General features: G+C 39.5%; 3 protein-coding genes across 4 annotated transcripts in view; 2 read left to right on the forward strand and 1 right to left on the reverse strand.

Moving 5' to 3' along the window:
- Positions 1–15,042, forward strand: part of LOC133552122 (class I histocompatibility antigen, F10 alpha chain-like) — a 37,251-nt gene extending 22,209 nt beyond the window's left edge. The window contains exons 1-6 of one of the 2 annotated variants that reach the window (XM_061899484.1): positions 10,941–11,216; positions 11,899–12,165; positions 12,388–12,666; positions 13,427–13,735; positions 13,901–14,014; positions 14,234–15,042. In XM_061899484.1, the coding sequence (XP_061755468.1) occupies positions 11,162–11,216; positions 11,899–12,165; positions 12,388–12,666; positions 13,427–13,735; positions 13,901–14,014; positions 14,234–14,259 (1,050 nt within the window). In that variant the 5' untranslated portion in view covers positions 10,941–11,161 and the 3' untranslated portion in view covers positions 14,260–15,042. Of the gene's footprint in view, positions 1–10,940; positions 11,217–11,898; positions 12,166–12,387; positions 12,667–13,426; positions 13,736–13,900; positions 14,015–14,233 lie in introns of those variants that run through there. The other variant, XM_061899482.1, reaches the window with a different exon arrangement.
- LOC133552119 (uncharacterized) lies at positions 1,414–3,430 on the forward strand. Its single transcript, XM_061899478.1, has 2 exons — positions 1,414–2,071; positions 2,636–3,430. Exons 1-2 carry the CDS (start codon positions 1,475–1,477, stop codon positions 2,960–2,962), a joined length of 924 nt encoding a protein of 307 aa, XP_061755462.1. The 5' UTR covers positions 1,414–1,474; the 3' UTR covers positions 2,963–3,430.
- On the reverse strand, positions 2,960–8,288 carry LOC133552132 (uncharacterized). The gene is made up of 4 exons (XM_061899497.1): positions 8,118–8,288; positions 7,417–8,012; positions 6,152–6,283; positions 2,960–5,252 (listed from the first exon to the last, which is right to left on the reverse strand). The coding sequence occupies exons 2-4, from the start codon at positions 7,867–7,869 to the stop codon at positions 4,809–4,811; spliced, it is 1,029 nt and encodes a 342-aa protein (XP_061755481.1). The 5' UTR covers positions 7,870–8,012; positions 8,118–8,288; the 3' UTR covers positions 2,960–4,808.
- Positions 15,043–26,300: the final 11,258 nt, after the last annotated feature.

A 26,300-nucleotide genomic window follows, 5' to 3' on the forward strand; every position in this document is an offset into this window, starting at 1 on the left:
CAGCAACAGCAGCAGCAGAGTGTTAGCCTCCTCAGGGCAGCAGCAGCAGCAGAGTGTTAGCCTCCTCAGGGCAGCAGCAGCAGCAGAGTGTTAGCCTCCTCAGGGCAGCAGCAGCAACAGAGTGTTAGCCTCCTCAGGGCAGCAGCAGCAGCAGCAGCAGAGTGTTAGCCTCCTCAGGGCAGCAGCAGCAGCAGCAGAGTGTTAGCCTCCTCAGGGCAGCAGCAACAGAGTGTTAGCCTCCTCAGGGCAGCAGCAACAGAGTGTTAGCCTCCTCAGGGCAGCAGCAGCAGAGTGTTAGCCTCCTCAGGGCAGCAGCAGCAGCAGAGTGTTAGCCTCCTCAGGGCAGCAGCAGCAGAGTGTTAGCCTCTTCAGGGCAGCAACAGAGTGTTAGCCTCCTCAGGGCAGCAGCAGCAGCAGAGTGTTAACCTCCTCAGGGCAGCAACAGAGTGTTAGCCTCCTCAGGGCAGCAACAGAGTGTTAACCTCCTCAGGGCAGCAACAGAGTGTTAGCCTCCTCAGGGCAGCAGCAGCAGCAGAGTGTTAGCCTCCTCAGGGCAGCAGCAGCAGAGTGTTAGCCTCTTCAGGGCAGCAGCAACAGAGTGTTAGTCTTGAACAATCCACAGGAAGACGAGCAAGGCTGTCAGTCCGTCCATAGTTCCACATCCACGCCGGCGGGAGCCCCTTCAAAGTTGGCGGGCACACACTCACACACCTGCGGCTTGAGTGTGCAGGTAAGGTCCTCTCCTGGAGCCAGAAAGGAAGCGTTCGCTCATGTTGGCGTCCGACGTCCACACGGCGGCTGACGTGACACTTTCCCCGCCGGCCCGCCTCTCCTCACTTTTTGTTAATGCTCCAATTATTATATAATCTCAAATATTCCACTTGAAAAAATATTGGGTGATAATATTGCATATTTTGTGTTTTTTTTCCCATTAAAAACAGGGTTTTCTTTGACAAAAAGAGCATACAACTTAAAGCTTTAAAATCATTATATTGACAGATGGACCTAATGTTGATCTGGAGATTTAAAACTTGAATAATAATAAAACAAAAATAATACTGAATAATACGGAGCCCCTAAAGGGACATGGGGATTTTTTTTTTTTTAGACATGTATCTCGTGGCCACGAGAAACTTTCTATAAAAAAAATAAAACATTTTTTATTTATTTTTTTAAATAAAAAGTTTCTCGTGCGCACGAGAAAGCATTGGATGCGTGCGTGTGGTTTGAGGTGTGTGTTAAAATGGCAGTTCAGGAGTTAATTCGGCTGTATTTCCAACTCGGACTTCATTGTAAGGACATTGCTGCTTTGCTTGCAAGTCGTCATCGGTATATTGTGTCTGAAAGACATTTAAAACGAATTATGAAGGCATGTGGTCTGTTTCGGCGCAAAGGATACACCTCTTTGGATCGCGTGGTAGATTTAATTCAGCAGCAGTTACAAACAAGTGGCCTGCTGTGTGGATATAGGTGGATGTACACTAAATGCAAGGAGGATGGATTACACGTCAAGAAAGAAGAAGTACGCTTAATTCTTAAAGAACTTGACCCGAGGGGTGTTGAACTCAGAGCAAGGAGACGGCTCCATCGTCGCAACTATTTCGCAAAAGGGCCCAATTATATTTGGCACTTTGACTCTTATGACAAACTGAAACCATTTGGTATCTGTATAAACGGCTGTATTGACGGATTTTCCCGGAAAATTATCTGGATGAATGCATTTACGACCAGCAGTGACCCAAAAATCATTGGAGGCTACTATATGGAGGCAGTGAAGAAATTTGGTGGTTGTTCGAGGATTGTCAGAGGCGATCGGGGCACTGAAAATGTTAAAGTCAGAGACTTTCAGCGTTTTCTCCGTCGCAACATTGATGACGGTTCTGGTATTGACAGCTACATCGAAGGGGCAAGCACAGCAAATCAGCGCAAAGAGAGTTGGTGGGGTTTCCTCAGAAGAGAATCAATGGAGTTCTATATCTCTATGTTCACTGACCTGAAGGACCGTGGTTTGTTCGGTGGCACATACTTGGACCGAGGTCTAATTCAGTTCTGCTTTATGAGCTTCATTCAGGTAAGCGACAATGCATTGTTTTATCTATTTTCTGATGTTTTTATTGACTGGCATGCACACACATGTAATATAGCAAGTGCATCTCTTTTTTTACAAGCGGGCTGCAGAGATGCAATGAATCAACAGTACAACAGTGCCATCTAACGGAAAAACTACTGAATTACATTTTCGTTTTTGTCTTTTAACATCCTTCCATGAGCAGACAGTGGGTGTGAATATTAGCACTTGTGTCTCATGTCTCTGTGTCTTCTTAATTACTGTTATTGGTGTCCTACAATACCCTATTAATTCATCATCAGTGTCAGGGGGTTTGGTAGCCCTAATAACCCCCCCCCCCACCCATACAAGCATAGTGGGCAGCAAACTGTTTTTATTCATTTATGTTTATTAATTTATATATTTATATTTGGCCTTTTCCACTCATTTTCTCCTAACGTCATCAAAAACCTCAAGATTTAACATAATTTATTTGAAGTAATCTCATAACTAAATTAAAGAGCACATGAAGAGAATAACAAATTGCATATTAATGTACTTTTCTTTCTCTCTGTACTGTTTTTCCAGGATGAATTAGACGAGACCATCAATGTGTGGGATGCACATGTCATCAGACCATCAAAGAATGACAGGGTGCCCAGTGGTCGCCCCCGAATCATGTACATGTTCCCAGAACTCTACACAACTTGTGATTGCATTTCCCCAGTGGACAGAGCTGATGTACAGTTGTGTCAGAGTAACTGCACATTTCGACCAGCAGTGCCATGTGACACAGACATCTACAACATCTGCAACATTCTGATGGCAGAGTCACAGCTGCATCTTCCAGCTGATGCTTATCAGGCATTGGATTTGTACCTTCACTTGAGGAATGAGATAACATCAACTCTCTAATTTGAGATGGATTTTTATTCAGATTATTCAGAGCTACAACATGTCCACACTGACTACACTTGAACAGTGCTATGCCACAAACATTAAGAACATTTTGCAGCAAAACTGAGGTGCAAATAGGATTGATATGTCACTATATGCACACTGACTGCAAAGAGAAACAAGGCAGGACATGAAAGAGGAAATGAACAGAACTGAACAACCATTAGAAATGTATTGTACTTGCATTGAACATGAACTTGTTTGTTGAATGATGACATAAATTCTGAACATTATTCAGAATAACAATTGTATAAAAGATGCACATGAAAATGTAATAATTGTACAAAAAGGGACATTTACCTATGAGAACAGACCCTGCTGACTTATCAAAATTATTAAACTGTCTTGTGGAAAAAAAACTGAATCTCAATGTACTAACAATTTACAGAAAAAAATAAGAAAATAAAACAATTTTAAAAATGTAAACGGTCTCTGTTTTAATAAGAACAATAAATGAAAATCTGTAGAAACAGTTTTGCATCAGACAAATGCAAAACTCAGTGTAGAAGATAGATGTGCTTTCCATTCACTACACAATATCCATTGTGAAGCAGTCACCAGACAAGACATTATCAAATTCTTTGCGAAACTCAGGGTATGTGATGTAAGTGCATGGTAACTCAAGAACTGCTCCACATGTGTGTGCTACAGGCCTGCGACTTAAACCACACAATGTGTTAAAAATGACTTCAATTGTGTCTTTGCACAGCACAGTAGATCCTGTGCAGAAGCGTAAGAAAATCTCCAATTTTCTTTGGTCGATGCTTCTCACATACCGTAGCAGGTGGTTAAGAGCAGTCTGCTCTTGTGGATTTAGGCTTTCAAGTGATGATTTTATCATCTGGGCCACTTTCTTGTTAGTTGGCCTCTTAGATTCATATATCTCCATTATGTTGTCTGTGGTTATGAGCGTTGGCATAGCATTATGAACACTGGAGTGGAAACAGTCAATTATAAACTTTGGCTCTTGAAGAAGAGCTTTGTGGGCCATTGTTAAAATAGCAGCCCGTAAATTATTTTTAGGGGGCAGGCAGTGTGATCCCATTCTGGAGAAGACATCAAGTAAGTCCTCCTCAACAGTTTCATCAATGGTACCCTGTAGTGCTTTTTCAAGCGACACACGCTCATTTTCTGAAAGAAATCTGGCAAATGACATCATTAATAGTTCTTCATCCACTGAGCTAACTCCTTTACAACAGGCAAGAACAAAGGCTGGTGACAGTCTGATTGGTAGGATTTTGTGGTCCAGGTATCCTTTCAACCACACTCTTCCGAGCGCTTGCCATTTCTTCTCAGAATAGTCTGGTCGTAGCCTGGGTACTCGTTCATCTTCCCCCTCACACTGGTCCAAGAAGTGGTCCCAGAATGCGGAGTACGCCTCTCTTGACACACCATCACTGTCCATAGCTTTCTCATTTGTAAACTCCATTCTTAGACGAGCATTCAGTACTTTTGGATCCATGAAGACATTAAGGACATCATCAACTATGTTTACTCGTCTTAATTTCAAAATAAGGATTTCTTTGTCAAATGGATCTGGTGATGCTGGAAGACAGCTTGATGATACAGGACCATCATTGAATGTGGAATGCTGCAAGATATTTTAAAAAGGTAATTAAGTGTGATTATTGATTGATTAATCCTTTTGTGAACAGAAAAGAATCAAAGATTTTGACAATCAATGTATCAAATAGCATGCAAAAATGGTGATAATGTTGTGGTTTTAAATTTTCCGCTTTTCTATTTCATACAACGATGCATTAAATTACAAATGAGTTTTGGAATGGTTGGATGAAACATGAATCTAAAAACATATGCTTAGGATGAAAGATCTTCGGATGGTAATGTTACAGTTTTTGTACATTTTAAAAATGTAAAATGTAACAATTTTACAGGACTGTAAGACGTTAGTGCTACATTGTACCTGCATGGTGCTCAAGTCATGTGGATTCCAGGGAAGTGTGGTGTCTTGAGAATCACTATCATCACCAACAATGGGTCCAAACTTCACTTCAGAGTCCTCAAGAGATTGTTGAATGGCAGGATTAAGAGGGGAATCTGAGACATCACTTAACAACTGGTCTGCATCTTGACTTGGCACAGCCGTTAAACAGTCATCTTCAGATCCATGCCTTCTTGTTGACTGCTGAGTATGACTGCCAACATCCTCAGTAGGTTGTGTATGCAGGAGCTCTGTGTTACCCATCTCAGGAGTTGCTGATCTTGACTGGCTGATTGTCTCTCTTCTCTATTGATCATTTCATATAAAAAACAAGAAAACAAACAGATGTATTATCCATCCATCCATCCATTTTCTACCGCTTATTCCCTTTAGGGTGGCGGGGGGCGCTGGTGCCTACTCAGCTACAATTGGGCGGAAGGCAGGGTACACCCTGGATAAGTCACCACCTCATGGCAGGGCCAACACAGATAGACAGACAACATTCACACTCACATTCACACACTAGGGACCATTTAGGGTTGCCAATCAACCTATCATATTATCTATAGTTTGAATAATCTCATCCAAGCTGCCGGGTACTCCGGCTTCCTCCCACTTCCAAAGACATGCACCTGGGGATAGGTTGATTGGCAACACTAAATTGGCCCTAGTGTGTGAATGTGAATGTTGTCTGTCTATCTGTGATGAGGTGGCAACTTGTCCAGGGTGTACCCCACCTTCCGCCCAAATGCAGCTGATAGGCACCGGCAACCCCCGCGATCCCAAAAGGGACAAGCGGTAGAAAATGGATGGATGGATGGAAGCTGCTATATATATTCATGTGACTATAACACTCTGCACCTGAGTAAATTATTTGGTGTATGCATTTTTACTTAATGTAGGATAACATTTAAAGCATTCGCAGACTTCCATCTTAACTGCAGATTTAAAACTAAAACTATAAATTATGGTTTCTTAAAGGCCATTTCTGTGCCCTCATATATTTCACCTGTGATTTATAATAAACATAGCTCCTGTGTCATGCAGATTTAATTTAAATGACACCACAGGAAACTATAACTATAAAAATATGTTTGAATTTTAATGAATACTGAACATTTTGGTAAAATAAAATCTTCAGACAACACAAGTTCAGTACTGTTTAGCACAGACTGGTTCCATAAAAATGCAATACGGGTGCTTACTTGTTCATGGTTTTGCTGCATTGAGCCACTTGGAGATAGATCTAAATCAGAGGAGCTCTCTGGATGATCCACTTCATTGAGTCTCCTGGTCTTGTTCCTCAAGGATCGTGTCTTCATTGTTCTAGACCTAGCCTATAAAACGGTGAGCAGCAAATTGTGAGCAGCACATTGTGAGCTTATACAGACTTGACATAGAAATAAGACACTAGATTTATCCTAAAAAAAAAGACATCTGTGAAAGTACAGATCACATTGAATAAGACCACAGGTAAGAAAGCAAAGGTGAATATCAACATCATATCCGTCATATGAGACAGGTGTGGTACACAACCATAATCAGTATTGGCGCTAGGAATTTTCAAAATGGGGCCCCACACTAAATTTTGGGGGTTCCACTTTTTTGTAAGCTTTTTAAAACAAATGATAAATGTATGCATTATCCTGTTATATCTCACATTCTGTATTGTGTTTTGGAAAAAGGTTGTTATAGACGTTACTTAATCCATTAAACAAATAATACAAAAGAAAACACATTTTAATGCATATGTAAATGTCTTCAGTTATAAACATTCATTCACATTCTTCTTTCCTTCATGGATTCTAACTTAATTTGTTTCTGTATGATTATTTAATAAGTGGTAGGTGTATTTATTTCAGTATAAAAGTGTAAACACTTTTTTGCTTGGGTCATGAAATGATGATAATGGTGTGCCAGGGCATACATACATTTTCGTTTGTTTGTTTTATACCCTTTTTGTCAAACAAAACTATGTTTTTTTGTGGCAAACAAACATCCATCCATCCATCCATTTTCTACTGCTTGTCCCTTTCCGGATCACAGGGGGTGCTGGAGCCTATCTCAGCTGCCTAGGATAGTTCAATAATTCATAAAAACATACATTTTCATTCAATATTATGTTTTGAGCAATGACAGTTTTAAAGAAAAAACAGCTTTGTTTTATTAGTCAACAGTGCACCTTTTTCTAAATGACATTTCACCTCTAAACTTTTTCATTCCACTTTTGTTATTTTTTGTTTATTTTATTAGTATTTTTAGAATGTGACGTGGGCCTTTAAAACATCAGCTGTGGGCCGCAAATGGCCTCCGGGGCACACTTTTGACACCCCTGCTAGAGATAATAAAACATTAAATCTGATAAGTCTGTGGATAAAAAGCAGAGCCTGGCGACGCATGCAATCAATATAAATGGAATACCTACAGTAATCTATGTATTGATATCACAAATGTGGCAGAGGATAATTACCTTCAGCGGCGTTTTCTGTGTTGGCTCCATGTCCGATGATTCATCAGAGAGAAGTAGAATGTTGTTAGACTTGGTGGCTGTGTAGACGCGTAGCATTTTTAGTTTAGTCTGTTCGTACAGCTGGCCCACCGTGACTTCACGGGGCACAGGACTGTGACTGTAATCACAAATGTCAAACTCAAAGTCTTCTATCAGTCCTTTTGATGAATGCCCATTTGCAAAAAACAAGCATTTGCCAACTGTCTCCAACAGTTCACCCATAGTCACTGATTTCTGGACCGACAGATTCCGTGTTCCTCCTCCTTTTCTCGTTCTAACCTGGTGATACATTCCACTCTCAAAGTGGAGCCATCCCATTTCAACCCGCCGGGTGATTTTGGCTGCATTTTTTTGGCCAGTAGCGGTGTCTTGTACAGTATTAGGAGTTCTTAACCTGTCTCTTAATTTCTGCATGAGGGAGGACTTCACTGTCTCGGCTCTTCGTTTGTCACAGTTCTTTGACGGCAAAATGCTCTGAGCGCAAGTCGACCCCCATATCTTTCGATATACTTGCTTAACTCCTTATCTGTCTTAATGCCTATGACATTGGTGTCGATCTGTAAAAAGCAAAACGTTTGCTAAATGGTATTTCCTACAGTAAAATAGCAACATTAAAAGTAGGCTATTTCTTACTTTATATAAAAGTTAATAAGTATCCTCACCTTGTCTTATTTTAGTTTGTTGATGACACTTTCAGGTATATTCCGCATTTGAAGGAACATGAATAAATCTACTGCAGCCATCTCTGTTTAATAACAGGTATCAAAACTGCTGAGCGACGGGAGATTATGGGCGAGGGAACGTCTTTGTTGGAAATAGAGCCGCATAAACTCCTAAACTGCCATTTTAAAACACGCCTCAAACCACGTGCACGCATCCAATGCTTTCTCGTGCGCACGAGAAACTTTCTCGTGGCCACAAGATAGTTTTTATTTAAAAACTTTTTTTTTTTTTTTTTTTAAATAAAACGTTTCTCGTGGCCATGAGAAACTTTCTCGTGGCCACGAGATAATTTCTCGTGCGCACGAGATACATGTCTAAAAAAAAAAAATCCCCATGTCCCTTTAGGGGCTCCGTAGATTAGCACTATTTGTAAATGTGGTATTTTTCATTATTATTGTGATTATTATTTTGAAATAATGTATTTGTATTGTCTTTTACTTCACTTTCCTTGACATGTTTTTTTTTTAAACGCTAATTGCTCATCCTGGTGGATGTTTGAAATGGTTTGTATGTGTTGAAAGTAGAGATGTCCGATAATGGCTTTTTTGCCGATATCCGTTATTCCGATATTGTCCAACTCTTGATTACCGATTCCGATATCAACAGACACCGATATATACAGTCGTGGAATGAACACATTATTATGCCTAATTTAGTTGTGATGCCCCGCTGGATGCATTAAACAATGTAACAAGGTTTTCCGCAATAAATCAACTGAAGTTATGGAGAAAAATGCCAACATGGCACTGCCATATTTATTATTGAAGTCACAAAGTGCAATATTTTTTGGAACATGCCTCAAAACCAGGGGTCACCAAGGCGGTGCCCGCGGGCACCAGGTCACCCGTAAGGACCAGATGAGTCGCCCGCTGGCCTCTTCTAAAATTAGCTCAAATAGCAGCACTTACCAGTGAGCTGCCTCTATTTTTTAAATTGTATTTATTTACTGGCAAGCTCGTCTCGCTTTGCTCGACATTTTTAATTCTAAGAGAGACAAAACTCAAACAGAATTTGAAAATCCAAGAAAATATTTTAAAGACTTGGTCTTCACTTGTTTTAATAAATTCATTTATTTTTTTACTTTGCTTCTTATAACTTTCAGAAAGACAGTTTTAGAGAAAAAATACAACCTTAAAAATGATTTTAGGATTTTCAAAAACATATACCTTTTTAACCTTTTAAATTCCTTCCTCTTCCTGACAATTTAAATCAATGTTCAAGTAAATTTATTTTTTTTTATTGCAAAGAATAATAAATACATTTTAATCTAATTCTTTATTTTAGCTTCTGTTTTTTTGACAAAAATTATTTGTGAAATATTTCTTCAATTATGATTAAAATTCAAAAAAATTATTGTGGCAAATCTCGAAAAACCTTTAGAATCAAATTTAAATCTTATTTCAAAGTCTTTTGAATTTCTTTTAAAATTCTTCTTCAGGAAAATCTAGAAGAAATGATGATTTGTCTTTGTTAGAAATATAGCTTGGTCCAACTCGTTATATATTCTAACAAAGTGCAGATTGGATTTTAACCTATTTAAAACATGTCATCAACATTCTAAAATTAATCTTAATCAGGAAAAAATACTAATGATGTTCCATAAATTCTTTTTTTTAATTTTTTCAAAGAGATTGGAGTTAGCTAGTTTTTCTCTCCTTTTTTTCGGTTGAATTTTGAATTTTAAAGAGTCGAAATTGAAGATAAACTATGTTTCAAAATTTAATGTTCCTTTTTTTCCTGTTTTCTCCTCTTTTAAACCGTTCAATTAAGTGTTTTTTTCATCATTTATTCTCTACAAAAAACCTTCCGTAAAAGGAAAAAAATGTATGACTGAATGACAGGCAGAAATACCCATTTTTTTATACATATAGATTTATTTATTAAAGGTAAATTGAGAAAATTGGTTATTTCTGGCAATTTATTTAAGTGTGTATCAAACTGGGAGCCCTTCGCATTAATCAGTACCCAAGAAGTAGCTCTTGGTTTCAAAAAGGTTGCTGACCCCTGATATAAATGAATGTAACGATGGTAATAAAATGTTATATAGCAAAGTAAAAGTTGTGTTTCTTATCTAAGTAAATGTAACTCGTTACTACTCACCTACGTGGATAAGTGTGTTCACCTTTGACAGGTACGACAAAATAAAAATAAAAATAAAAATGATTACCATCGAGTTCAATGTTTGGCTTTACCGTGTCTACTTTTACTTTCACTTTCTTTGATATTCTGCCAGCAGAAGCGTCTGCCTCACACTTTTCCCCCACGTTCAGCACTTTGGCCACAGCGAGTCCATCTCATGAAGGCTTTCTGCTGACTTTTTTACTCAGGATGAAACTTCCTGATGCAACCCTGGCCGGGAATCGAACCCATGCGAGGCAGATGCGTGTCCCGTTACCCCAGCAGGGACGCCTCACGCTTGGGAGACATAACGGAGGTGAAAGTTAAGACGTGAAATAAAAAGAAGTGAGGATGTCCTGCGGTGTAGCGACTTTATGTCTATCAATCATTATTTGTATTGATGCTTTCTTGAGAGGACTACAATACGATCACTGATCGGATGTTCCAGCCCTGTCATTACTTTTAACTCTCAATCTCACCTTCATTCCTCTTTCTTTCTTTTCTTTCCAAGTTTGGCGGCCAACTTGACACACCTTTTTGTTGTCAAGTCACGTGATTTCCCAGAAAAGCCACACAAGCATTTACCTGACGTGGCCACAAGGGGCGCTCTCTAGTGAGTCCAGTAGAAGACTTCTTGTCAGTTGACTGCTGCCACTTTTCTGTGCAGAATAGCGTTTCGTTTTCTCTCCTCACTGTGACGTCACAGAATGCTGACTCCTCTTTGGCTCAGGTGGAGTATTATAAAAAGAGCCTCGGCAGTTCCTGGTTCATTTTTCCTGTTTGCGAGTCAAGCGAGTGTTCGTCACTTTTGTCTTTCTCTGCGGGATTAAAAGTGGCAAACATCTTTTTGTTTCGCGCTGACATCATGAACTTGTTTTTATTCTTTCTTTTGGTCGTGCAAATGCACAGCGTGACGCCTGGTAAGTCCTTTTTATAAGTTTATTAATATTTTACTCATAAATCCTCTTTGTGCCTTCACTTATTTGACTTCTGAGAGTTTCTGTTACTTATTAATTAAATTATTGTTGTATTATTTAAGCCCTTTATTACTTAATCCTGGTTCTTTTTTTTAACATTTTATTGTTTTCCCTTTTTCCTACTAAAAATTAAAAATGTTCCAAGAAGGTTACAGAAGCAGATGAATCCGTTTAGGCTCTTTATTTGTTTTCACTTTAGTGTTTCTTGTTCAAAGACTTATTTTTTCCAAGGCTTGTAAGAACGAACACAAATCTTCAAACACGGAAGTGTCAGAAACTAATCAAGTGTAGTAACATCACCTCGCCACAAGATGTCAGTAAGAGTCGACATCAAATGGGCAGAACAGGTTGTGTTCAACTCTGTTGTACTTTTTATTCAGCCTCCATTGTAGAAAATATATGTTTATTTTCAAAATGTTCAAACTGTCAACAGATGTTAGTAATATTATTAATGTGTTGTATTTGTCATAGAACATGTGAGTCTTGACTGTGATACCTAGCAGTGTTTGATGTTCACTTTAAGACCCGACTGAAGACGGAAGGAGCTAAAATATTCACAGTGCAAGATTGTTGAACATGAAACAAAATAATAAAAAGTCATCCTGTTGTTGTTTTCTTCTTTCAGTGATTCACACGCTGCAGTATTTCCTCACTGCGTCCTCTCAAGTTCCAAACTTCCCAGAGTTTGTGGAGGTTGGTTATGTTGATGGAGTTCAGATTTCTCACTATGACAGCAACAGCAGGAAAGCAGAAGCCAAACAGGACTGGATGAACAAAATCACAGCAGAGGATCCAAAATACTGGCAGAGACAAACAGAGATCGGTGTTGCTAGTGAGTTGACTGGCAAACACAACCTTGAAGTTCTTAAGAAGCGTTTCAACCAAACTGGAGGTTTGTTTATGTTGAACTTTCTACTACTTAAATGTATTTGATGTACTCTTTTTATACTGTAGTAAACACACATTACTGCACTGATACTTGTCTCTGTCCATCCCATAATAACCTACACTAATACTGTGTGTGTGTGTGTGTGTGTGTGTGTGTGTGTGTGTGTGTGTGTGTGTGTGTGTGTGTGTGTGTGTGTGTGTGTGTGTGTGTGTGTGTGTGTCTCAGGTGTTCACATTTTCCAGATGATGACTGGATGTGAATGGAATGATGAGACTGATGAAGTTAAAGGTTGGGAACAGGAAGGTTATGATGGAGAAGATTTCATATCGTTGGACATGAAGACATGGACATTTACTGCAGCAAAACAACAAGCTTTCCCCACCAAACTCAAGTTGGACCAGAACAAACATCTACTAGAATACTATAAGTTTTACTACACTGAGATATGTCCTTCTTACTTGAAGAAGCATGTGAACAATGGGAAGGAGGTCCTAATGAGAACAGGTAGAAACACAACATGTACTTTCACCTTTTAACTTGTTAGCACTCCCCCTATAGGAACATTACTGACATTACACCCTGTCTCTTTATACTCTTCTCTCTTTCTCTCACCTTCTCTCCATCTTTACCTTCATTCTAACCTTCTCTCCATCTTTACCTTTGTTCTCACCTTCTCTCCATCTTTACCTCCATCCCCACCTTCTCTCCATCTTTACCTCCATCCCCACCTTCTCTCCATCCACACCTTCTCTCCATCTTTACCTCCATCCCCACCTTCTCTCCATCTTTACCTCCATCCCCACCTTCTCTCCATCTTTACCTCCATCCCCACCTTCTCTCCATCTTTACCTCCATCCCCACCTTCTCTCCATCCACACCTTCTCTCCATCTTTACCTCCATCCCCACCTTCTCTCCATCTTTACCTCCATCTTTACCTCCATCCCCACCTTCTCTCCATCTTTACCTCCATCCCCACCTTCTCTCCATCCACACCTTCTCTCCATCTTTACCTCCATCCCCACCTTCTCTCCATCTTTACCTCCATCCCCACCTTCTCTCCATCTTTACCTCCATCCCCACCTTCTCTCCATCTTTACCTCCATCCCCACCTTCTCTCCATCCACACCTTCTCTCCATCTTTACCTCCATCCCCACCTTCTCTCCATCTTTACCTCCATCTTTACCTCCATCCACACCTTCTCTCCATCCACACCTTCTCCCCACATTGTCCTGTGTTCACACGTGACATCACTTCCTGTGCAGAGCTTCCAGAGGTGTTCCTGCTCCAGAAGACGCCGTCCTCTCCGGTCAGCTGCATGGCGACAGGTTTCTACCCCGACGGTGCCGACCTGTTTTGGAGGAAAGACGGCGAGCAGATCTTCGAGGACGTGGAGCACGGAGAGATACTCCCCAACCACGACGGAACCTTCCAGATGTCGGTGGCGCTGAAAGTGGAGGTGACGGCCGACGTGGAGGGCAAGTACGAATGTGTGTTTCAGCTGTCAGGCGTCAAGGAGGACTTGGTCACCAAGCTGGAGAGAAGAAGCATCCTGAGCAACGCAAGCCATGAAGGTGAGAAAGACACATTTAGTTGGAGATGTTTCCCATCACAAGTCCACCTGTCACCATTATTGATCCATGTCACCATGACAACGCTTGACGTCTGCATGCAAAGTAGTCATGAAGGTTTCCTCTTCATGCTTTGTCACTCCACTTGTGCTTTTTTGCTCTCCACAGACAACTTGAGCGTCGCCCTCGCTGCCACGGCGGCGGTCCTCGCTGTGGCGGCCATCATCATCATCATCATCATCATCATCATGGTCATGGTCAGGCGTCACAGAAACAGACAAGGTGAGGGACGCCAATGTCCTCTGTCTTCTTCTTCTCGGTGCACTCGGTCCAGGCCGTGAGTTGATGCTTTCATCCGGGCTGCAAAGGTGCGGCCATCTTTTAGTTGCCTTCCAGCCAAACACTCAAAGATCCACAGAGACAGAGCGCACACTCTCACGTAGAAACACGGCGTGACGTGAGGGGAAAAGTCCACTTCACCTTGTTTCTCTTTCATTTCAGCCCAGTACGATCCAGCTGGTAAGTAAAACATCTTTTCTTTGAGCCGCAAGAAACAAAGCCGTGGTGAAGCGTCACTCACATGGAGGTCTGATGTGGACCTTTGTTACAAGTTTAGCCGGAAAAGCCCAACTGGAGCTGACTCCTTCACAATAAAAGTCCCTCCTGTGAGCACACGCAATACAAAGTCTGGCATATCTCACTTTTGACAGGAGTCCTCATGATGAGGATCAGCCAAATGAGACATCAAGTGTGCTGACTCGTCATGTTTCCAAGTCACACCTCAAAGATCTGATGTGAGTGACGAGGCACCTTCTGGATGTTCTTCCTTCACCGTTTGCGTTTGTCCCGCAGCTCGCCACGGCGGCGTGGAGCTCGACGAGAACGTGCAGGCGGCTGAAGGCTGAGTAAGCTCACATGGACTGTCTGCACCTCCAAATGTTCTTGTGTGAAGATGATGTTCAACTTGGATTCACCTGCTTCTGTCGGGAATGTGCTGAGTGGTCTTCTTCCTCCAGGATGCTTTGTGCACTGGAACACAGGGAGATGTCTCCATCGCTGAGGGACGTCATCACACTCGGAGATGAGATGGAGATGTGCTTTGTTCTTCGTCCGACTGCTCCTCACGCTATTCCATGTATTCTTCTTTGGCCGTTAAAAGACTTTCAAGATCAAACGTTGGTGGCTGTAAAATCGCACGTTTCATGGCCTTGACGTCATGACGAGGATTTCTTCTTTTCTTTCAATGGCCGCTGCTTATGATCAATATCACATTGTGTCACATCTCTGTCAATAAATCCGTTTTTTCTCCACTCGCCTCGCACTGCTTTCTTGGGGACCAGGAAGAGTCTCAGTCATAAAAATGGTAGAAGTAGGTCATTTTTGTTTATGTTTGTATTTTTTCATTCAACACTTAAATCCCTTGATCAATTTCAGGTTTATCCGTCCTTATCAGTCTTTTTTTTTTTCATAATTTACGCCATTTTTGTCAAAACCTTGTTTTGTTATGGCAAAAGCACAAAATAATAATTTTCACTCAACGTAATTGCAATCTTAAATATGTCAATAATTCATAACATCATCGATTTTAATTCATAATTTTTTTTGAGCAATGACAATTAAAACTTGTCCCACTGAAATTATTAGGATCCAAACGGGCCCCACTCATAAAAATAAGTCAAACATTTATTTTTACTTTCAACACTTAAGTCCCTCGATAAACTTCAGATCCATCCCTCGTTTCTGTGACGACCTGTCACGTCAGGTGTCACGCGGTCTGTTTGCGTTTGTGTTTATCTCCTAGTCAGCGCTCTTATTTTGGTCCCACTTCCTGTTTGTCTCCCTGAGCCCTTTTCCCTCCTCACCTGTCACTGATTGGCAGCCTGGCCACACCTGGTCATGGGGTGAAGGTGATGGGTCAAATGCAGAGGAAAATCTCACCACACCTAGTGTGTGTGTGACAATCATTGGTACTTTTACTTTAAACAACTGACTTATATTTATGCCTGCCTCGCCCTCCAGTCAGGGCTCAAGGATTGTTTTGTGAAACGTTACTTTGGTTTTTCTGTATGCTGCTTATGCTTCTGTGCACTTCCCTGCTGCACCTCCTTGTGCTCCCTGTGGGAATTAAAAGACTCTCAGCCGCACGTCGTCCTCCTGTCTCCTGCATCTTGGGGTCACAACTAGAGCAGCCATGCAAGTACGTGACAGCTTCTTCATTTCTGTTTTTTTTTTTTTTTTGCCCTTTTAGTCAAAACCCCTTTTTTTTGTAAGGCAAACACAAAATATCCTATAAAAATATTTTGACGTCAAATTTTGTATGTGACGTATTTGGAGCCATGAATAGTTTAAATAATTTGTAATCAATCAATGTTTATTTATATATCCCTAAATCACAAATGTCTCAAAGGACTGCACAAATCATTACGACTACGACATCCTCGGAAGAACCCACAAAAGGGCAAGGAAAACTCACACCGAGTGGGCAGGGAGAATTCACATCCAGTGGGACGCCAGTGACAATGCTGACTATGAGAAACCTTGGAGAGGAGCCCAAATGTGGGCAACCACCCCCCCCCCCACCCCCCTCCTCTAGGGGACCGAAAGCAATGGATGTCGAGCGGGTCTAGCATGATACTGTGAAAGTTCAATCCATAGTGGCTCCCACACAGCAGCGAGAGTTCAGTTCAAAGCGGATCCAAGACAGCAGCGAGAGTCCCGTCCACAGGAAACCATCCCAAGCGGAGGCGGATCAGCAGCGTAGAGATGTCCCCAACCGATACACAGGCGAGCGGTCCATCCTGGAACTCAACTCTGGACAGCCAGTATTTCATCCATGGTCATTGGATGGGGGGGACATAGGAGAAAAAAGAAAAGAAGCGACAGATCAACTGGTCTAAAAAGGAGGTATATTTAAAGGCTAGAGTATACAAATGAGTTTTAAGGTGAGACTTAAATGCTTCTACTGAGGTAGCATCTCGAACTGTTACCGGGAGGGCATTCCAGACGGAAAACGCTCTATAGCCCGCAGACTTTTTTTGGGCTCTAGGAATCACTAATAAGCCGGAGTCTTTTGAACGCAGATTTCTTGCCGGGACATATGGTACAATACAATCGGCATAAGTAAGTAGTAAAACCTTAAAGTCACATCTCAAGTGCACAGGAAGCCAGTGCAGGTGAGCCAGTACAGGCGTAATGTGATCAAACTTTCTTGTTCTTGTCAAAAGTCTAGCAGCCGCATTTTGTACCAACTGTAATCTTTTAATGCTAGACATGGGGAGACCCGAAAATAATACTTTACAGTAATCGACACGAGACGTAACAAACGCATGGATAATGATCTCGGCGTCTTTAGTGGACAAAATGTAGCGAATTTTAGCGATATTACGGAGATGAAAGAAGGCCGTTTTAGTAATGCTTTTAATGTGTGACTCAAAGGAGAGAGTTGGGTCGAAGATAATACCCAGATTTTTTACCGAGTCACCTTGTTTTATTATTTGGTTGTCAAATGTTAAAGTTGTATTATTAAATAGAGGTCGGTGTCTAGCAGGACCGATAATCAGCATTTCCGTTTTTTTGGCGTTAAGTTGCAAAAAATTAGCGGACATCCATTGTTTAATTTCATTAAGACACACTTCCCACTGACTACAGTCCGGCGTGTTGGTCAGCTTTAGGGGCATGTAGAGTTGGGTGTCATCAGCATAACAGTGAAAGCTAACACCGTATTTGCGTATGATGTCACCTAGCGGCAGCATGTAGATGATAAAGAGTTTAGGGCCAAGGACCGAACCCTGGGGAACTCCACACGTTACCTTAAAATAGTCCGAGGTCACATTGTTATGGGAGACGCACTGCATCCTATCAGTAAGATAAGAGTTAAACCAAGACAGGGCTAAGTCTGACATACCAATTCGTGTTTTGATACGTTCTAATAAAATATTATGATCGACAGTATCGAAAGCAGCGCTAAGATCGAGGAGCAGCAACATAGATGACGCATCAGAATCCATCGTTAGCAATAGATCATTAGTCATTTTTGCGAGGGCTGTCTCCGTGGAGTGATTTGCCCTGAAACCGGATTGAAAGGTTTCACATAGATTGTTAGACGCTAAGTGTTCATTTAACTGCTCCGCAACAATTTTTTCAAGGATTTTTGAAATAAAGGGAAGGTGAGACACCGGTCGGTAATTTACCATGAGGTCAGGATCGAGGTTAGGTCTTTTAAGAAGAGGATGAATAACCGCTTTTTTGAATGCTAGGGGAACACTGCCCGAGGAGAGTGATAAGTTTATAATATTTAGCACTGATGGACCTAATAATACAAAAAGCTCCTTGATCAGTTTCCCAGGAAGAGGGTCAAGTAAACATGTTGTCTGTTTTATTCCATTTACACGTTGTAACAATTCCTCTAATGTTATTTCCTCAAAACGAGAGAAACTATTTTGGAGGGCAGTATCCGCCGTATATACAATCGTGTCAGTGTTAATAGAACCCCGTTGTAGCTGGGACGCATTGTCTTTAATCTCCTTTCTAATGACTTCAATTTTCTTACTAAAGAATTGCATAAAGTCATCAGCTGAGTGGGTTGAGCTACTGGAAGGAATCCCTTGTTGGGTTAGCGATGCTACCGTACTAAACAAAAATTTAGGATCGTTTTTATTACGGTGGATGAGATTTGAGTAATATTTAGCTTTAGCTAAGGTAAGCATGCGTTTATAAGTTATTAAACCATCACTCCATGCTTGATGGTGCACCTCAAGTTTAGTCGTGCGCCATTTGCGTTCCAGCTTTCTACATAATAATTTCTGAGCTCTAGTTTCTTCTGTAAACCACGGGGTGCGCTTTTTTGGAGCCTTTTTTAACTTTAGCGGTGCTATGTTATCAATGGTTTCGCGCAGGGCGTCGTTAAAGTTGTTAGTGAGGTTATCAGCCTACCGAGGATGTCGTGGTGGTTTGTGCAGCCCTTTGAGACACTAGTGATTTAGGGCTATATAAGTAAACATTGATTGATTGATTGATCAATAGAGCCCACATACTTTGGGAATGGTGCCATTACCGAGGGCAGTAGGTCAGCAAGTAAACAATATCCAAAAAATAGGATCCAAACAAAATTTGTGGAACGCTCTCCTTGGCCGCTGGTACTTGCTGCTGCTCTTGCCTAAACACCGCACTGAATTTCAGGACAGGGACACCAAAACAAGCTTGGCTTGCTGGTTAGCATAATTATCATCATCGAGCTAGCTTACTTGTTGTTGATACTGTTACATGATTGGCTGTTGGCGTGTCCCTTCCATTGCTCAGTAAATACTGTTAACTGATTGTCTGTTGTAGCATGTCACTTCCATTGCTCAGTGACACTTCCTGTTTTCTGTTTACTGGGTTCCCAAAGCGCGAGTGACCTCATGCAGCGAATCATGCTGGCTCCAATATTTTATCGAAAGCATTTAATATTGATATGATTATGTGTATTGCGATGTATAATTATTGTTTTATTGGCCCAGTGCTATGTAGTATTGATTCTTAAAAAATATTTTCGGGGCTTTTGTCGGAGCCCTACATGCGGATGGAAATGTTCCTCTTTTTTGTGAATTTTCCTCCTCTTTTGTCAAAGGGTGCTCACATGCCTGTGCTTCCTTTGTGGAGAAAGGAGGTAGGGCAGAAATCTCAATAAGCAATAGTTTAAAAAAAAAACATATTTAAACAAAATATAAGTACTGGTTTGACAGTTTATACTTAATTGTACATTTCATAAATAATCCTGAGATATATAAAGTAATAACTTTTTCGTGATAGTCAATGTTATGTATCACTTACTATTAAAAAAATCTGTTATTTGTTATTGTTGACTAAGTGAGTTGTCTATTTCCTTGCAGTCAAGATGATTTCATCTTCAGTACTGGTCCAGTTCCTTTGTCTTTGATGAGAAATGTTTTTGTTAAGGAGTACTGTACAGAATGATTATAGATATAGTCAATTTTGGTCATGGTACATTTATTTTCATTATTGGTACTGTCCATCATAGAATGAGGAGAACAAATCATTTATACATTGGTGATTTTGTAGTTCGATGTCTGTTACTTATATTATTATTTTTAGTAATATCATTATAGGCACACTTCAATTGTAAGTGATAGACTCCAAAACAAAAATCCGTAAAATCACATTGTATGAATTTTTTAAAAGTAATTAATTTGCATCTAATTGCATGAAATTTATATTTGATACTTCAGAGAAGTAGAGGTTACTAGGTGATCAATTCCGTGGAGAAAAAAAAATGCAAGTTACTTGAAAATAATAAAATGTGTAATTTTTTGTTTTGTTTTAGATTTTACAGAACCGCCAGTCTATTAAATACTTGTTCTCCTCACTGCACATAGACTAAGGTCCACTTTGGCCGCTGCAGGTTAAAATATACTGTAGGTCATTTCAGTAATTTTTTTGTAGTTCAGTATTTCTCATCTCTTTTGATGTTGTATATACATATATGGACAAATTGGGTTTATACAATTGTAATCTATTGTTCAATGAAATATCACGATAGGTTTACCAGAGAGGGAACCATTGGTCCATCACCCTACAGCGGCAATACAGCCATCCCATCACTGTATGACCTCCACATCAATTGTCAATTTCCTTACGGAGGCCATATATCTAGCCTATCACCATATGACAGGGGTGTCCAAAGTGCGGCCCGGGGGCCATTTGGGGCCCCCAGGTCATTCTTTAACGGCACATTTTAAAAATACAACTGAAAAAAATAAAAAGTGATAAAAAGCGCAAACAGGTGAAATGTAACAAGAAAATGTTGCAATGCTTTAATAACACAAAGATGCCATGCAGGCTGTTTCTTTCTTTAAAAAATAATGAATCAATGTCATTTTGAATTATTGACCTATTCAAAACTTCAATTACGTCACGTTAAATATTCCACTTTAAGATATTTTTTGGGGAAAATGTTGCATATTTTGTGTTTTGCCATATAAAAAAACTGAGCTGTTTTTTTTTTTTTTAAAGAAGGGCCTAAAACAAACAAACCAAAAAAATTAAACAACAATAAAAGTTCTAAAATTGACGGATATATCTGAGGTTGATCTCGAGATTATTGTGCTAAAAGTAAACAGTAAAAAAAATGTATTATTTATTTTTTAACACTTTAACGAGTAGGACACTTTGGGATCCCCAATTATTTTAGTGTGATTTGTTTTTAAGTGTCATTCCTCAAAAAAAAAAAAAGATTAAATATCCAAAATTAAGGCTCCAATTATTATATAATCTCAAAAATTCCACCCCAAAAAATTATTGGATGAAAATATTGCATATTTTGTGTTTTTTCCATTTTTTTTTTTCCTAATGTTGATCTAGAGATTTAAAACATGAATAATGATAAAAATACTGAATAATGACACATTTTTAATATTTTTTTTGACCAAAACCCTTTGGGGTCCCGGGATCATAACTAAGTGGAGGCCTAACTGTATATTTTTTTATACATTTGTTGTATTGGTTTTTAAAATATGAAAATGGCCCCCGCTTGCTTTGATTTTTCAGTGTGCGGCCCTCAGTGGAAAAAGTTTGGACACCCCTGCCATATGGTCTCAACATAAAAGGTCCATTTCCCTACGAAGACCATGCATCCTGCCCATCAACCAATGGCCTCACCACCGAAGGTTGATCACTCTGGAGGCTGTACACCCCGCCTATCCCCACACGACTTCAACACCGCTGGCCCATCACCAAATGTCCACAACACCTCTGGTCCTTCACCCGGCGTACACAATAGCTTGCCACCTAGCCGGGTGAATCCACCTGAGAATAAAAACGCAGCTTTCCTGGCACCAGACAGGAGAGATCCACTCAACCCATCTGTTGAGGACACTATCTGTTATCAACCACAGGCAGAAAAATCATGGACGCCATGTGATGGATGTAGGGAGGAGTTGGAAAAAATCCGGCGAGAAAAGCAACGAATCCAAGAAGTCCTCTTGAAAATTGGTAAGTACCTAATGCTAATTCATTCATGATGTAATTGTTTTGTTTACTTAAACTTGTGATTAGGCCTTAAACACATTATTTTCTCATTCTGGTATTGTTTGTGCTATTTTTTCCCTTTCAGATCCGGGCCAAGTCAGAGTACTTCAAACTCCCTGCGACCTCGTTGGAGACAAATACACCGACGGCCCTCATTAATCGGACAAGCAAGAGCTCTTTCCTGAGAGCGGCGTATTCATATCATCGTTCCGCCTTGCTGCCATGAGACATGCTTCAAAGCCCAAATGTATGCGTTTATTCCACGCACTTTTTGACCTCTTTTTTACAGTAGAGGAGTGTCCCTTTTGGTCGCCCTGAAAACAAACCTGCAGGAACACGAAAGCGCATCCTTGACCGGAAAAAAGTTGAAGGAATCCTAAGTAAGTTTTACCAAACTGAGGGTGTTTTCAGGCCAAAATTGGGTAACAATAATTAAATAGAAGTTCAATATGAGAAATGTTAATCCCTTATCGATTACAGCACACTGGAAGTATAACTCAATGTTACATAATTACAATTTGTGATTGACTAAAAACTAGCGTTATGATGAGCAATATAGTGTTATGTCCATCAACTTGAAGTGTGGTTGTGTGTATTAATGATTTTGCGTAAATTAAGGCTTTAAACGGCAATAAAAAGCATTAAATGCTTTGCCCAGAGGCATTTAAAAAATTTAATACGATTGTAGGACATGGCGGACAGTCAATATGTCAAACGGTAAATGAAAATTAACTTAAGAAGGTTACGGTCATCGAAATTGTTAGTCTTCCTGTGTGTTTCTTTTTTTAACTGCGGCTGTCAAACTGCATACAAGAGGTATTGTAAGGTGGGAACACGACAAAAGCACTGCTTCTATAAAGCAAAATGAAACTGCTCTGGGGGCCTAAACTTTTCCATTCTTTGGTCACTGTAGGCGTGTAGTCCTTAACTGTGACACCATGTCAGGATAATGGAAAAGCTGAGCTTTTTTAATACACTGAGTCGTTTATTTCAATCATCTGCACTTCAACACATATGAGCTAACTTGCCTAACATTAGCAACTGTTGTGACGCAAGTGATCTACGCTAGCGAGGCAATTTTCACAGCAGACCACAACTCTTTTATTTTCTGACATTCCCACAATAAATGAATACAAGTTCCTTCAGCTGCCGGACACTTGATACATACTTGCTATTCACTGTAAACATTTTAAACAGAGAAGGTGTAAAATACAATAAATTCAAAATGTTTAATTGCCATAGCTTTTTTTCAAATGCATCTTATTGGCATTTTTACCAATATTGTTCTGTATTTTTCTAAAATGTTTAAATAGATCATCCATTTCCAAACACATGCATAATTTGCAATCCTGGTATGATGTTCATTTATTATTCCATAAAACCTTTTAACTATTTAAAACAAATTGTATCCTGATTAAAAATGGTATCCTCCAGTTTGTGGCTATTATAAATCATATTTTCAGAGAATATATATATATACTTACAGCATGTTTCAAACAGACACAACTAAATAAATGGCTAATGGGTATATTATATTGATCATCTGATGCAGAATGGGATGTTTGTTTAGAGGGTTTAAGTGCAGTTCTCCTTTAATATTTTTGATAGTCAGAACCTTTTAATTAGCGATTGTCTACGGCCATGCATACGGTCAAAACACCAGATGCTACTCCACAAAAATAAATAAATAAAAATACATTCTCCAATTAAACAGCTTTGTAAGCCAATTCTAATACACTAGATAGTAACAGTTAATGTAAACTTTTCAACTAATTAACTTGTCTAATGCTTGCAACTGTGTGTATACAGATAATTGTAAGCTTTTGACTATATAAAAAAAAAAACTATGCAGTCGCACATGGGCATTACATTTTTTATAGTACCAAAAAATGGCATTAAAAAGCATTACATTTGAATTTGCATTATTATTGTTATTGCATTGCATAGATTTGATACCTGTAGAAACTGATGTGGGACAAAATTACGAATGGCTGATTATTATGTTCTTGCCTTGCAGCGTATGTCCTGAGATGCGGTACCCTTCCTGATTGGGACCATATTGAGGAGGCCAAGCTCAAGAAAGCTTTGGTAAACAAATGTCGGGCCAGAGCCGGTTTTAAGTAGGCCCTTGTACCTGTCAAGTTCATTCTATGGTAGGATGTTTCCTTGGTAAACATGTTAAATATTTTGGTCTAGGTTTGCGTAGTATATATTGTAAAAAATTGCCTTATGATGTAGCTTTTAGTACCACGTTATTCTGTGATAATGCATATTGAGGTGTGCTGTGCCAAGCAAATTTGGCACTGATGCCAGCGCCCCCCGCGACCCCAAAAGGGAATAAGCGGTAGAAAATGGATGGATGGATGGATGGATGCAACCTCACTAACAAGCTAGCGGCTAATATCCTTTCACAGTGCAAAGTTTTTTCCAAATAAAAAAATAATGCAACCGGAAATTACGCAGTATGTTGCTGCTTACATAATCAGGTATATTAGTAGCTTTTGTAACCAATTTCAAAATATTTCAATGATCATGTATGTACCAAATGTTATATTGTTATCGCAGGAGGCTGTTCTATTGTTTACAACAGTGTTTCTTAATCATAGGGCTGGGGCCCACTGTTTGGCTGCGAGTACCCCTTGGAAGCCGCCAATAAATATCTGTTTCTTAGCTGTGGTCCGTCCATATGGGCAGCAATGGTACTCGGTTGTCTTACACTTTGGTGTAAGATGACTAATTCAGTGTTTATATTTCAGTTGGTCCCAGACCCTTGTGTAGTGGAAAAGTTGGTTGTGCCCCAAGATAAAAATCTTAAGTATCCCTGGTTTTCACTGTGATTATTTTTTGTATGTAGACCAGTTCCAGACAGCACGGTTACAATTTTATAAATTATTTCAGTTTTTGCTTGGAATATTTCCAAAATGGAAATTTTGTCATTTACTCACCCTCTTACTGAGATGAAGTCAAGTGTTTTTTTAACTAAGGTACATGGTTTGCTCAACAAGGAGTTAAAAAACTACACCTGACTTTTTCACAATAACAAAGTGAGTACTTAAGGTCAAATTCATTTATTTTTGTATTTTTTTTATTTTTTGTATATTGTTTTCTATGTTTTAAGTATTGTGAATGTCAATATGTACATTATGTATGTACTAATTAACTACATATACATTTTTGTATTTAATCTATTTTTATATTATATTTTGTATTTTTGTGTAGCCAAATAAAGTGATACACCTTTCAATATTTGAGTATTTGTTTAGTGTTATTTCTAATTAAGTCAGATGAATATTTAAATTGCACTCTCAATTTGTTCTCATGATTCTCAAATTTGAGATATGATAATAAATTTAAGAGAAATAATCAAGACATGAAAAAGACATACATAAGATCTCTTTTATTGCTCATACATCTCGTTTCTTTCTCTTTTTATTATCCTTCAAAATAAATGAGACATAATTGAGATCAATGGCATACATATATGAGCTCTCGTCAGTGTATCCCACTTCTCAAATATTGCTCAAAGGGTTGTCTCAACTCAACATCCTTTGTCTCAGTGATGTCTTGTCTCTTTTTAGCTTATTTATTGCTCCTAAGGGTCCCTTAGGAGCAATAAAAGAGAAACAATTGATCACAGAATTAGACAGATATGAGAAGCTCAAAATGTTCTCAAGATACGAGATTAAGCAACAGATGAGCAAGCAAATTTTTGCTATGGGGAGTTATTTGACAGAGTTGATCACTCATGAGTTAGTTTAACTCTGCTGAGATGCAATTAAGCCCCGCCCTGCATTTCACTTCAGTTGGAGGGAAAAGAGACAATAGGAACCATTTCGCTTCTCTCGTGCAGTTCCACAAGGTAAGTGCAATTTAATCAAATGTACTGAAACAGCTGCAAATTAATGCTGTGAAATGTAGCATGTACAATAAAACATGTATGGAGAATATGTGTTTTAGCAACTAAGCTTTTTTTGTCACCAGTTCTGAACAACAAAATCGGTCATGCTATTAGCTTGCATTTCTAAGCTAGCAGACAGTAGTAGCAAGTCACTTCAACTTTAAAAATGACAGTAAGTCACTTCCTCAAAGCCATGATAAACAAAGTTTTTACTGTACAAAATATTATTTAAGGCTGGAACTAACAGTTGTGGGGGCTTTTGTTAGTTTGTCCCTCACACTCTAAACTTCAAAAAACTGCAAAAACCTGTGGAGACATGTTTCTCTTGTCCAATTTTGTCTGCGGAGGGATAAGCTCAGTAGTTACTGGTTCATTTATTGCTACTCTTCAAGTTTTGGTGTTATTTATTATCAGGGTATTCACTGGGTCATGGACACATTGTATTAAATATTAGATGAGATTTAATTTAATTTAGTATTTAATTCATACCAGGGCCTTTACAAGCATCTGAATCTGTCTTGACCTAGGAATATATAAATGTAAGAACTGATTGTTAGTTTCTTTTTTCTTGATTAGGTACAAATTAATATAGCTGCAGCCTCTCCTCTGTTCTCAGGGGCACAGAAACACACGCACGTCAGTGAG

This window comes from Nerophis ophidion, linkage group LG04 (genome assembly GCF_033978795.1).
Source record: "Nerophis ophidion isolate RoL-2023_Sa linkage group LG04, RoL_Noph_v1.0, whole genome shotgun sequence".
NCBI classification, from domain to species: domain Eukaryota; kingdom Metazoa; phylum Chordata; class Actinopteri; order Syngnathiformes; family Syngnathidae; genus Nerophis; species Nerophis ophidion.